General features: G+C 52.3%; 1 protein-coding gene across 5 annotated transcripts in view; it reads right to left on the bottom strand.

Annotated features, from left to right (window-relative positions):
* Window positions 1-3883: 3883 nt before the first annotated feature.
* LDLR (low density lipoprotein receptor) overlaps window positions 3884-13150 on the bottom strand; it is a 36197-nt gene continuing 26930 nt past the window's right edge. For 3 of the 5 annotated variants that reach the window (XM_032626290.1, XM_032626293.1, XM_032626294.1), the window contains 7 exons: window positions 12927-13066; window positions 11373-11514; window positions 11074-11262; window positions 10146-10265; window positions 7729-7806; window positions 6272-6429; window positions 3884-5618 (listed from right to left, as the gene is read on the bottom strand). In XM_032626290.1, the coding sequence (XP_032482181.1) occupies window positions 5583-5618; window positions 6272-6429; window positions 7729-7806; window positions 10146-10265; window positions 11074-11262; window positions 11373-11514; window positions 12927-13066 (863 nt within the window). In that variant the 3' untranslated portion in view covers window positions 3884-5582. The remainder of the gene's footprint in view (window positions 5619-6271; window positions 6430-7728; window positions 7807-10145; window positions 10266-11073; window positions 11263-11372; window positions 11515-12926; window positions 13067-13150) is intronic. The other 2 variants (XM_032626291.1, XM_032626292.1) reach the window with 2 other exon arrangements.

Genomic DNA, 13150 nt, shown 5'->3' with positions numbered 1-13150 from the left:
ACAGACCAGCTCCAAGTGGCCGGCTAGCTGCGCTGCATCTTACCTGGGTGACATCCACGCCCTTCCCTAGGGGACCCCTTGTGAGCCCAGAAAGGATCACCAGGCCGCACCCCCTCCACCCCTCTGGCTGCTGGTGGGGAGGGACATCTGGGTCTCACCAGGAGCTGCGGGAGCTGAGACCGGTGACCCCAGCCTCCCCTCTCCCATCTGTAAAATGGGCTCTGGGCCTGCCCTCCCTCCCCGCCCCTTGGGTAGACGAGGAGAGCAGACAGTTAATCCCCAAGAAGTGTTTGCTCTTATTTTTCCTGAGGCTCTAGTCCTGCGTGTCTGTGTCGTACTCAGTGCCACGGTGGGGGCGCCCGAGGGAGGATTTCAGCAACTACTCACTCCCTTAATGGAAAACTGCCCAGGCCAGGGACCAGAAACTTCCATCACCTCCAGCCTCTCCCAGGCACTTCCTCTGCTCGAGGACACCTGAGTCCTGCCCACCCTCCCCTCACAGCACCCTCTGCCACCTCCCGGCCCCTCCCGCAGGCCCAGCCATTCGAGCTCATTTGTCCCATTTGCCACGCGGCTGAGCATGGAGTCAGTCAATCAACCAATTTTCGACCGCCTGCCTGCAGGCCCCGGACGCTTCCTGTGCGGTCCGCTCAGCTTTCGCCCCCAGAGGCATTTTGGAACCTTCCCAAGACAAAAGGCGGAAGGAAGGAAGGAAGTGCCACCCTGTGGACACAGAAAAGATAACAGTCCCTGCGGCTCCTGGCGCTTCTCTCCACCACCACGCCGGCCACCCGTGGAGCCCGGGAGGTAGGGATCAGCATCGGCCCCGTTTTCTGTTGGGGAAACTGAGACTCTGATGGGTCCAAAGTCACCCAGCTCAACCCAGGCTGCCTGGCCCAGTCTGCGCTCTTTCCCACCTGCTGCCCTGACACTCTGGGTCCCCTGTCCCTGGGCCCATTCCTGCAGGGAACCCTGTTTCCCAGGTCCTGCTGGGTTCAGCCCATGGGGGCACTGACGGGAGGGGGGCCCGGAGGAGGGGAGAGGACGGAGTCTCTCTCCTCTCTCTCTGCCATGGAGGGGTCTCCTCCCAGGCTCCCACAGCTCCTGGGCTCCAGTAATGCCACCCCTTCTGCTGTTATTTCTAGATGCCTCATTGTCCCCATTTGTGGTTTTTTTGGTTGCGCCTTGCGGCATTTGGGATCTTAGTTCCCCGGCCAGGAATCAAACCTGTGCCCCGTGCAGTGGAAGCGTGGAGCCCTAACCACTAGACCACGAGGGAATTCCCTGGGTTTTTGGTTTTGTTTTAACAAATTTATTTTTGGCCACGTTGGGTCTTGGTTGCTGCCCCCGGGCTTTCTCTAGTTGGGGAGAGCGGGCACTACTCTTTGTTGCGTTGCGTGGTCTCCTTATTGCAGTGGCTTCTGTTGTTGCGGTGCACGGGCTTTAGGTGCACGGGCTTCAGTAGTTGTGGCTTGCGGGCTCAGTAGTTGTGGCTTGTGGGCTCTAGAGTGCAGGCTCAGAAGTTGTGGTGCATGGGCCTAGTTGCTCCGTGGCACATGGGATCTTCCCGGACCAGGGCTCGAACCCGTGTCCCCTGCACTGGAAGGCGGATTCTTAGCCACTGCGCCACCAGGGAAGCCCCCTGGTCTTTGAAAAAAAGTATTATTTAGCATTATTTTCAGTTGTGCTCCAATACACATAACGTAAACTTCACCATCTTATCCAAGTTTAAGTGTGTAGCTCATCGGCCTTAAGCACGTTCACAGTGTTGTGCAACCAGCACCACCAGCCATCCAGCTCTTTGGTCTTGCAAAACTGAAAGGCTGTAGCGTTTAAACACCAACTCCCCAGACTCTTCGTCCAGCCCCAGGCACCCACCGTCCTACTTTCTGTCTCTAGGAATTTGACTACACTAGGGACTTCGTATAAGTGGAGCCATACAGTAGTTACCTTGTTATAACTGGCTGATTTCCCTTTAGCACAATGTCCTCGAGAGTCATCCATGTTGGAGCATGTGTCAGAATATTCTTGCTTTTTCAGGCTGAATAATATTCCATTGTATATATACACATTTTATTTATCTATTCACCTGCAGATGGACACTTGGGTTGTTTCCACCTTTTGGCTTTTGTGAATAATGCTAAGAACATGGGTGCGCAAATATCTGTTTAAGTCCCTGATTTCAATTCTTCTGTGTATATATACCCAGAAGTAGACTTGCTGGATCACATCATAGTTCTATTTTTATTTTTATTGTTAATTTTTTTGGCCATGCCTCGCGGCTTGTGGGATCTTAGTTCCCCGACCAGAGATCGAACCCATGCCCCCTACAGTGGAAGCGTGGAGTCTTAACCACTGGACCGCCAGAGAAGTCCCAGTAGTTCTATTTTTAATTTTAAAAATTTGAGGTCCTATTTTCAATTTTTTGAGGAGCTGCCATACTGTTTTTTTCCACTGTGCCTTCACCATTTTACATTCCCACCAACAATGTACAAAGGTTCCAGTTTCTCTACACCCTCGCCAACACTTGTTGTCTTCTGTTTTTTTGTTTTTTATTACAGCCATCCTAATGGGTGTGAGGTGGCATCTCATTATGATTTGCCCATTTGGTGTGTTACGCTTAGATCCCTGTATTGTTTTTTTCTATCCAGTGACCTGCTGTGTTCCTGACTGTTCCCCAGTTGATGTGCCAGGACTATTTGTGGCTTGACCGCCATGCCCTAGGACAGGGGTCTGAAATGCCCTCAAGGCCCAGACTCAGGTAAAGCTGGGGTGCACAAGAGAATGAGGGTGTAGGGGACTGAGGTGGACTGCAGCCCACGCACCCTGACGCCCATGGCTCTGGCCAAATGTTTCCATGATGTAGCCAGATTCACCTGAATTTATAATTTGGATTTGTGTTGTGAAGTCTCTCGATTTTTTTCCATCTTAGCAACGAATTGAATAGGACTAAATTCAGGAGACTCCTTCCCCGACACCCCCCAAAATAAAAAAAGCCTCCTGCCACTCAGTTCTCTGTCTCATTATCCTTTTTAATATCCTTCCAGAATAATCTTGTAAAATATTTTTTCTATGTTTCCTCTTCTAAAATGTCATCTCCTTGAGGGCACAGACTCTTTTTTTAATTTTTTTTTTTAATTTTTTTTTTTTAAATTTATTTATTTATTTTTGGCTGTGTTGGGTCTTCGTTTCTGTGCGAGGGCTTTCTCTAGTTGCGGCGAGCGGGGGGCCACTCTTCATCGCTGTGCGCGGGCCTCTCGCTGTCGCGGCCTCTCTTGTTGCAGAGCACAGGCTCCAGACGCGCAGGCTCAGTTGCTGTGGCGCACGGGCTCAGCCGCTCCGCGGCATGTGGGATCCTCCCAGACCAGGGCTCAAACCCGTGTCCCCTAGCATTGGCAGGCAGATTCTCAACCACTGTGCCACCAGGGAAGCCCTCTTTTTTTTATATATATATATAACTTTTTTTTTTTCTTGGCCGTGCCACACGGCATATGGGGTCTTAGCTCTCCCTGACCAGGGATCGAACCCCCGCCCCTTGCATTGGAAGCGTGGAGTCTTAACCACTGGACCCTCCAGGGAAGTCCCAAGGGCACGGACTCTTATTCACTGCAGTGTCCCACATGCCTAGAACAGGACCTGGCCACGCAACAGGTGCCCATTGTTCACTGAATGAACAAGCAGGAAATTTAGCAAAACCCCAACTCAGGGAAGCACCCAGCAGAGCTGCTCCCCAGCTGAGTACAATATCGCGGAGAGCCTGCAGCCTGCTGGAGCTCTGGGGAGATGTTCCCTTTCCAGATCCTTCCCCCCGGGGAGTCTAGTCCCTCAACAGATGGAGGGAGCCAGAGAACAGAGGAAGAAAAGCACTTCTGGTTTAGCCAAATACTTTAAGAAATTTAATCGATCACAGTAAGACATTCAGGCTATAAAAACATTCTATACAGTGGTTTAAAAAGCGATACCCATCCCGGAAAAGCAACCCATATATACAACACAGACCTGATTCTCCTGAAGAGCATTGCGCACAGCACGCGCGAATAATCTTTTTGTACAGAAAGACGAGGCGTCTCAGAGACAGTTTCCCCCAATGCAGCAACCAGGGTTTGCAAAAATAAATAGATCTTTTTTTATATACATATACGTGATAAATGTTTCAACAAATATACAAAGTGCAAACATAACAAAAACCTCCCATTGTCTGCCCGGGGATCTATTTACATGCTTCAGAAAGAGAAAAGGCATTCACAGCCTCCTGCAAGGCCGCCATGTTCTGTGGTTGTACAGCAGACAGTCCCCTCAGAGAGTCTCCGTGGGAGGCACCCCCCCACCCCCACTCTGTGGTCACAAATGCGATACGTGTGTCAATTTCAGAAAGCATTCTTGTTTCGTAAGTCCCGCGAAATGCTCGAGGCCAGGAGCATATCCTACAGGGTGGACCTGCCATGCACGTTTCAGATGGCCCCCCCACCCCCACCCCGCCAACCATGACCAGCTTACTGGGGAAATGAACGGCTCGGGGGGCATCTGCACAGAAGTGGAAACACTAGCCAGATAGTCTCGATCTTGATCTTGGCTTTGAAGTTGTGATCAGGCCGACCCTTTCCTCCTCACGCACGTCTCCCTACGTGCTGGGAGAGGGGCCAGGTCCGCACCATCACCGACCTGGACTCTCTCCAGCCAGAACAGAACCAGAACGGAAAGCAGTGCAAAATAATAACAGACTGTCAACTTTACACAGTGTACAACTAAACTGAAAAAGTGCAAGGGGCAGGGCTGGGGTCCAGACACCCACACCCAGAGGGACACAGTTAGAGGTCGGAGCCACCTATCTTCACGCACAAGGCAATGGGGTCTCAGGCACTTAATACATATTAAGGGTGACAGGTGGCTCAGGTTTTCCCTGGGGATGGCCGGATTTTGGTGAATGAATAGGGCTCAGCGGGTGCCACCCCCAGAAGGCTGGATCCAGCCATCACCAGGGGCCCTTCCCCAGCATAAGGGGAGGGCAAACCCAGCTTGGAAAACCCTAGTTTGATCCTAACCTGTGGGTGGCAGAGCAAAGGCCAACACTGGCCATCCCATCAGCTCGGCAGGCAGAGGTAAACACGTTCAGTCCTGAGTGTGAGGCTCGAGCTAGAGGGCACGTGAAGCAGCAGCTACCCGGGACCCTGTTGGTAGCAACTGCTCTGGTGCGTTCAAAGCCACTAGCTTTCCCGCTCCGTGTCCCTCCGTCCATCATTCCCTTGGGGGAAGAGCACGTCAAGGAGGAGAGAAGCTCAGAAACATCCCCCAGCTCGTCTGCCTTCCTCCTCTTTTCCTTTAAGCATAAAGAAAGAAAGAAAAAAATGCAACCCAAACCTGGTCCGTGGGCGCTGTCGGAAGCCTGTTCTGCCTCCCAAACAAATAAATATATAAAACAAAGCTTTGGCAGACAAGGCAGACGGGCTCCGGGGCTGCAACCACCAGCACTGCTTTTGGTGCCCGAGGTCTCAGGAAGGGTTTAGGGCAGGTCAAGGGTCCGGGGAGAAAGTGTTCTTCCTGCCAGCGACTGACCAGCAGCAGGTTCCGGGAAGGGACGGGACTCACGCCACGTCATCCTCTAGGCTGACCATCTGTCTCTGTCAACAAAACGGTAAATGCCGGAAACCATCAGTCCAACATACAGTAAACATGGCTAGAGGCCACCTACGCCTCACTCCCTCCTGGCCCCTCCGGCCAACCAGCCCCCACGCATTGCCCGCTGGACCCACACAGTGGCTTCCCCCCGGGTCTCGGAGCTCCGCAACTTGGTCCCAGCCTGCCCCCTCACAGCCACCAGGGAGCGCCGTGACCACCCGAGCCTGATCGTGTGGCTCCGTGTCTCCCACCTCATTCCGAGGGTGCTGCTCCATCTGCCCTGTCCCCTCCCACCCTCCCCCACTCTCTCCATTCCGGTCACACCGGTGGCCTCCTTGCTCCTCAAACACACCAGGCAGGGTTCCGCCACAGGACCTTTGCACAGGTGGTGCCTTCTGCACACCATACACTCCCTGCTCAGAGAAGCCTTCCTACCCACCTGAAGTTGCATCCCCTCCCTCCCAGACCCACAAACCACTCTCCGTCCCCCTTCTGGCTTTCACCCTCGGACCTACGATCCTTTTGCTTATCCTTTGGCCCCGTCCCCACACCGTGAGAATGTCTGCTCTCTGGGGAGGACCTGGCCCTGAGGAGGCACGACAGACACACAGACGGACACACGGGCACCAGAGAGGTCCCAAGTGGCGCGGCTCACCGACGGGTAGGTGTAGCCATCCTGGCTGCGGCAGATGTGGACCTCGTCCTCCGTGGTCTTCTGGTACACAGGGTTGTCAAAGTTGATGCTGTTGATGCTCTTAAGCCGCCAGTTCTTCCAGAGGAGGAAGGTCCCGAAGCACAGGAGGATGAGCAGCGCTGCAGGGAGAGGGGAGAGATGTTGCCTTCAGCTGTCAGGCCCTTTCAACTTGTAAAGGTTTTTATTCTGCATTTAAAGCAGTACTTGCCCGTTGTAAAAAAAAAAAATCTATCTATGAGCATAACAAATCTCTAGCTTGAAGACCACTGTGACTGCCTCACCCTCTTTCTTCTTTTGTTTTTTTTTTTGCGGTACGCGGACCTCTCACAGTCGCGGCCCCTCCCGTTGCGGAGCACAGGCTCTGGACGCACAGGCTCAGCGGCCATGGCTCATGGGCCCAGCCGCTCCGCAGCATGTGGGATCCTCCAGGACCGGGGCACGAACCCGTGTCCCCTGCATCGGCAGGCAGACTCTCAACCACTGCGCCACCAGGGAAGCCCTGCCTCACCCTCTGAATACCCAACTATTGTCAATTCTTCCAGTTTGTTTCTGTGATTACTCACATGGGAGCCGCCGCTTTTTCAGAAATAGGACTGTTCTCTACATACAGGGCCACAGTGTACTCTGGTTCTGTTTGAACTTGGGTGGGGCTGGATCCCTCTTTGCATCCTTTATGGTGGGCCTTGGGGTGGCACTTCCTGTCCCCTCCCTACCCCCTCCCCCAGATCCAGGGAACAGCCAAGGGCTCCCCTGGCCCAGGTCTGAAAAATATTCTGGTCCAGAGGGTGGGAGAGGCTCAGGCTCTGCTGGGCCCCCGGCAGCCCCAAGGAAGGTAAGGGGCCCAGCCGCCAACCCACAGAGCACAGCTGTTGGGCACTTAGATCTCTCATCTCTGTGAAGGGACACCTTGAAAGGACTTTTTTCAAAAAGGAAAAATGGGTGTGATGCTGACCAAGCCATGATTGATGGGTGAGGGTGGGAAAGCAGAAATCTCCAAACTGCCCCCTGCAAGAGAACCGCTCACCAGGAGGCGCCCCTGCTGGTTGCCCTCCCATCCCTTGGGTGTTGGTGAGGCCGCCCATACTCACACCAGGGACCCTGGCCCAGCCCCACTTCCCCCATGTGACACATCGACTGCCCCACTCTGCTCACCGTCAGCTCCGAGGCGGGGGTGGAGGGAGGAATATTTGTTTCTTTCAGGGCTGGGTCCCCAGTGCCCGGAAGCAATCTTGGTATACAGTAGGCGCTCAACTATAGTTGTTAAGTAAATGAAGCTAGGAAGGGGGGCCCAGTGATGAACAGGATGTGCAGCAGGGCTACCCCATTCCTGGAGGAAAGGTGGACCAGACTGGCTTACTGGGCACGGAGATCATTTTGTAGGAACCCGGGAACCAGGGGAGGACCGGCCACAGGCTTACCGATTGGGAGGACGATGTACAGAGCACCCACGCCCTGGGGCCTCTCTGCATCCGCTCGGCCGGCAACATCACCCAGGACTGTGAGGGAGAAAGGAGAAAGTGAGGCCCAGTTCCCCAGTGAGGAGCGGGAAAACACAGCAGGTGTATGATGACACCCCGCAAAGGAAAATGCCTGACATTTCTCAGTGTCCTCAAACATTCAAAGGAACTTGGAGCATCTCCCAGGTGTGAGAAGAGCCGGGCTGGCTTCCTCCAGGGCCTCGCTTGTTAGCAATCGGGGTTATGGGATTTGGGGCAAATTTAAGAGGGTCCTTTAGCCTCACATTACAAGGCACTGGGGAAGGGACTGCTGGTCCCTGAGACCAACGCCTACAGATACATTCCCAGTGGCTGGCGAGGTCACTGGTGGAATTTTTCAACCTGCTTCTGCATTTGATGACAAGGAGCCTTTTCTGGATGGGGCAGGGGGCAACTTCTGTCCCCGTAATACTCAGCAATCCCAGTGCCTGGGTTGCATCGCACCAAAGCCCCACAGTCCTGCGCCAGCTGTCCCCACCTAATAAGAAATATTGGAAGCGGGGGCGGGGGGGAACCTCATTATATAACCACGCCCGTGCACCTGGGCCAGACAATGTGAGGGGCCGTGCACGTGAAAGTCTAAAGGCCTACAAACAGGCCAGTGAGCTGGGAAGAGTGCACAAGCCACATTCAAGCCACACATAGGCCGGTGAACAGTGATGACCGTCTGCGGTTGTGTTCAAATCCCTCTGGGTTTTAATTCAATCCGCTGTCGCACGTGTTGTGGACAGAGTTTACATGCAGTTTTACACTACGCATATTTAAGAAACCTTGTCACAAAAATAATTTTGGGCAGCAGCATCGGTGTCCTTGGAAAATTTTTCCCTTAAAAGGGCTCCTTTGCCAAATTCGAGAAGCCCTCGACGGGCCCATCCGTGAAACGGTTTTTTAAGCAGTGGTCCTTCAAGTGAGAAGGGTTCTGGGCCTCCCTCAACCATATAGTTCCTGTTTTATCTCCTTTATGGTTGAACAAAGGATTCAGCTACTCTGAGGGGCAAAAAAAAAAAAAAAAAAAAAGTCTGAAACTTGCTGATGTGCCTTTTTTTTTTCTCCTGGCCCGAAAAGTCTGAGCTCTGTTTCCGGGCTGCTCAAAAACGGGGTCGGGCGCCCTCTGCTGGACAAAGCGGCAAATGGTGGGCTCCAATTCACTGAGAGCCCAGCTTTCACCTCCTCCAGCTGGGGAGGTAGATCAGATCATGACCTTGAGGGTGGGCTAAGATGAGGAGAGAGAGGGACTCGTCCCAGGCACTAAATTTAAAGGGGTCCCCCCAAAACTCAGTAAACCAGTAATATTATAATGCATTGTTTTTTTGTTTTTCTCCTGTTTTGGCCACACCGTGCAGCATGCGGGATCTTAGATCTCCGACCGCCAGGGGAGTCCCTGCATTGTTTTTAAAAATCAAAATTAATGCCAATGGGAATTCCCTAGCGGCCCCAATGGTCAGGATTCCACGCTCTCACTGCCGAGGGCTCAGGTTCAATCCCTGGTCGAGGAACTAAGATTCCACAAGTCACGTGGTGCGGCCAAGAAAAAAGAAAAGAAAAGAAAAATTAATGCCGATACCTCATGGTGACCAAAATAGCAAAACTTTTAGGAAAACAGGATCTGACTATACACTTTGCAAGATCCTGCCTCACTGAGACCCTGGCTCTGAGCAAACTTTATTTACTAGAACAGGTGGCTGACCCCATACGCCATAGTTTAAGGATTCGATTTTTAAAAAAATACTGCATTAAAATATTATTTGAATCTTGGGTATTTTGGTGCCCCCTTTATTTATTTATTTTTTAAAAATATTTATTTATTTGGCTGTTCCGGGTCTTAGTTGCGGCACACGGGATCTTCGTTGCCACATGTAGGATCTTTTAGTTGCAGCATGCGAAATCTTTAGTTGTGGCATGCAGGGGTGGGTCTTTCTTTAGTTGTGGCCTGCAGGGGTCTTTAGTTGCGGCATGCAAACTCTTAGTTGTGGGATGTGGGATCTAGTTCCCTGACCAGGGATCAAACCCAGGCCCCCTGCACTGGGAGCTCGGAGTCTTACACACTGGACCACCAGGGAAGTCCCTGGTGCCCCCTTTAGATGCTGCCCCAGGGAGTGCCTGACCTGCCTCATGCTAGTCCTGGCCCTGTTGGGCAGACACCTGAAAAAGCCCATGTGATCCCCACTATTCCAGGAAGGTGGGTGGGCACTGTTATTAGCTCCATTTTATAGGTAGGGAAACTGAGGCTTCCACCATGCCAGAGACAGTGAGAAAAGGAGCCAAGACTAAATCCACTCTGTCTCTTCACCAACATGCTCATATCAATGAACCAGGGCCAGGGTGACCCCAGCCTTTACCTTGTTGGGACATCGTCACTGACTCTGCCGTGGTGAGCTCAGGACTGGCTGTGCGCTTTGGACCCACGGTTGTCGAGTTGACCGTGGAGGGCCTCCAGGTGGTCACTGCAGGTTCAGTCTCTGAAAGAATAAACGGTTCCTGAGTGCCCTGCAGCCTGAGCCCCACTGATAGCTGCGCTGCTGCTGACAATGGATAGGAAGCAAGTGCCATGGGCCACAAAGAAATAACTGAAGATAAGCGCAGTGAAAATACAAACCCACCAATATCTATGTTATTATATTACACGTTGTTTTTCAAAAGGAAGATTCCTAAGTGTTACAGACACACTGGCCCCAAATAGAGACTTTCTCTGAGGATGAGGAGAATCAAAAGGGGGCCACCTTCTCCCTCAGTGTCTGCATCTAAAATCAGTCCCGGGCTTCCCTGGTGGCGCAGGCAGTCATTAAGAGTCCACCTGCCAATGCAGGGGACACGGGTTAGAGCCCTGGTACGGGAAGATCCCACATGCCGCGGAGCAACTAAGCCCGTGCGCCACAACTGCTGAAGCCCGCGCGCCTGGAGCCCATGCTCCGCAACAAGAGAAGCCACTGCAATGAGAAGCCCGTGCACCGCAATAAAGAGTAGCCCCTGCTCGCCGCAACTAGAGAAAGCCCGCGTGCAACAGCAGAGACCCAACGCAACCAAAAATAAACAAAATAAATAAATTTATAATAAATAAATAAAATAAAATCAGTCCCTCCCCCACCCAAGAGGTCTGGGAAAGAGAGAACTAGACCTTACAGGTGAACTGAGTCCATCTCCCTGCCAGGCACAGTGCTGATGCGCCCAGCATTTGAGAAAGGCCTTACAAGGGCCTCCTGGGGCCTTGCTCTCCCATTTGATGGATGAGTAAAGTGAGGGTCAGGAAGGTCCGGCTGCTGGGCTGACCTGCAAGGGTGGCAGAAGGCAGACTGGTGCCCCCACCTGCAAGGCAGCTTCTCATGTCCTCGGCCAGCCGCGTGCCGTCGGGGCAGGCACAGGTGAACCTGGGCGAGCGGGGGTTGATCTGCGGGGCTGGCAGACACAGGTACTGGCAGCCACCGTTGCGGAGGGCAGTCCTCTCACACCAGTTCACCCCTGTGGCGGAAAAGTCAGGGAGGCAGGGTGAGAACGAGGTCAGAAAATTTCTAGAAAATTCCAGAGTGCCGGCAGGGACGTGGAGGTGGGGGTGGCCATCCCATCTTTACCTCTCGGCTGCGTGAGGTTGTGGAAAAGGACGATGTCCTCTGGAGAAAGCAGGTTTTCTGCCATCAAATTAATGTCCGAGCCCGTGAGGCGGTTGGCACTGAAAATGGCTTCATTGACAATATCCGTCCAAAATACTTTATCCTACATGGGAGTTAAGGAAGATGACAGATCCCATCAACCATGGGGCTGGGACACAGACCACTGTGTCCACACCCCTTGAAGTTACTGGGGTTCTCTGGGGAACAAGCAGTGCTGGGTGGTAGCATCATTTCTTTTTTCTTTTTCTTAAAAAAATTTTTAATTGTGGGGACTTCCCTGGCAGTCCAGTGGTTAAGACTGCACGCTTCCAGTGCAGGGGACGTGGGTTCAATCCCTGATCAGGGAACTAAGATCTCACATGCCAAGCAGCGCGGCAAAGAAATAAAAATAAAAAATAATAATAATTGTGTAAAATACACATTATGTAAAATTTACCATCTTAACCATTTTTAGGTGTCCAGTTCTTTGGCATTAAGTATATTCACATTGTTGTGTCACCACCATCCATCTCTAAAACTTTTTCATCTTCCCAAATTAAAACTCTGTCCCCATGAAACACTCACTCCCCATCCCCCTCCCCCAGCCCCTGGCACCCACCATTCTACTTTCTGTCTCTATGAATCTGACTCCTCTAGGGACTCAAATGAGTGGAATCACACAGTATTTGTCTTTTTGTGCCTGGCTTATTTCACTGAGCATAATGTCCCCAAGGTTCATCCAAGTTATAGCAGGTGTCAAAATCTCCTTCCTTCTTAAGGCTGAATAATATGTCATTGGTTGGATGGACCACATTGTGTTTATCCAATCATCCACTGATGGACACTTGGGTTGCTTCCAACTCTTGGCTTTTGTGGATCGTGCTGCTTGAACATGGGTTTACGAATACAGTTGACCCTTGAACAACATGCATTTGAACTGCGTGGATTTTTTTCAATAGTAAATACACGATTCCCAGCTGGTTGAATCCACGGATGTGGAACTACAGATACCAACAAACCCTGGATACGGAGGACCGACTCTAAATTATACTCAGATTTTCGACTGTGTGAAGGGTCAGTGCCCCAAACCCCACGTTGTTCAAGGGTCAACTGTACAGCAACATTCTTTAGAGCAGAGTTTCCCCACTGGGATGCTATTTAGGGCCACATAAGCCTTCCTGATGGGCACCCCCCTTCTCTTGCAGGGTGTTGAGCAGCATCCTTTTGTTCTGGCCTTGACTCACGGCTTGCAGGGATCTTAGTTCCCCGTCAAGGGATGGAAGCCGGGTCCCCTGCAGTGGAAGCGCTAATTCCTAACCACTGGACTGCCAGGGAAATCCCTAATTCCTGGTCTAAGACCTCTTCATGGTCACCAGCAGTTTTCTGACCTAGTCTGGGCTTGAATGACTACACGATGTGTGTGAACCTGTTAGCAGGAGCGCTCGCGCCTTGTATGTAAGTGATGCTCAGTCAGCAGCACTTGACCGTGAATTCCCGCAAGCACGGAAGCAGCGACCGCTTGCCCCCAGCACCCACCTCAAAGATGGCCAAGGAGAAGGGGTGCGCAAGCTTCTTCTTGTCCTCCAGGACGGTCTTCCGGTTGCCCCCCATGACATCAATGCTGGAGATGGAGTGCAGCTTGGAGTCGACCCAGTACAGGCGGCCGCTGGAAAGATCTAGAATCCAAGATGGGGGTGGGGGGGATAAGGAGTGGTCACACGTGATGCGGGGGGCAGTGCTTGGGGCTTGGGCACGCTGCT

The sequence above is a fragment of the Phocoena sinus genome, chromosome 3, assembly GCF_008692025.1.
Source record: "Phocoena sinus isolate mPhoSin1 chromosome 3, mPhoSin1.pri, whole genome shotgun sequence".
NCBI classification, from domain to species: Eukaryota; Metazoa; Chordata; class Mammalia; order Artiodactyla; family Phocoenidae; genus Phocoena; species Phocoena sinus.
The sequence above is the reverse complement of the archived record's forward strand: the minus strand, read 5'-3'. Positions and strand labels throughout refer to the sequence as shown.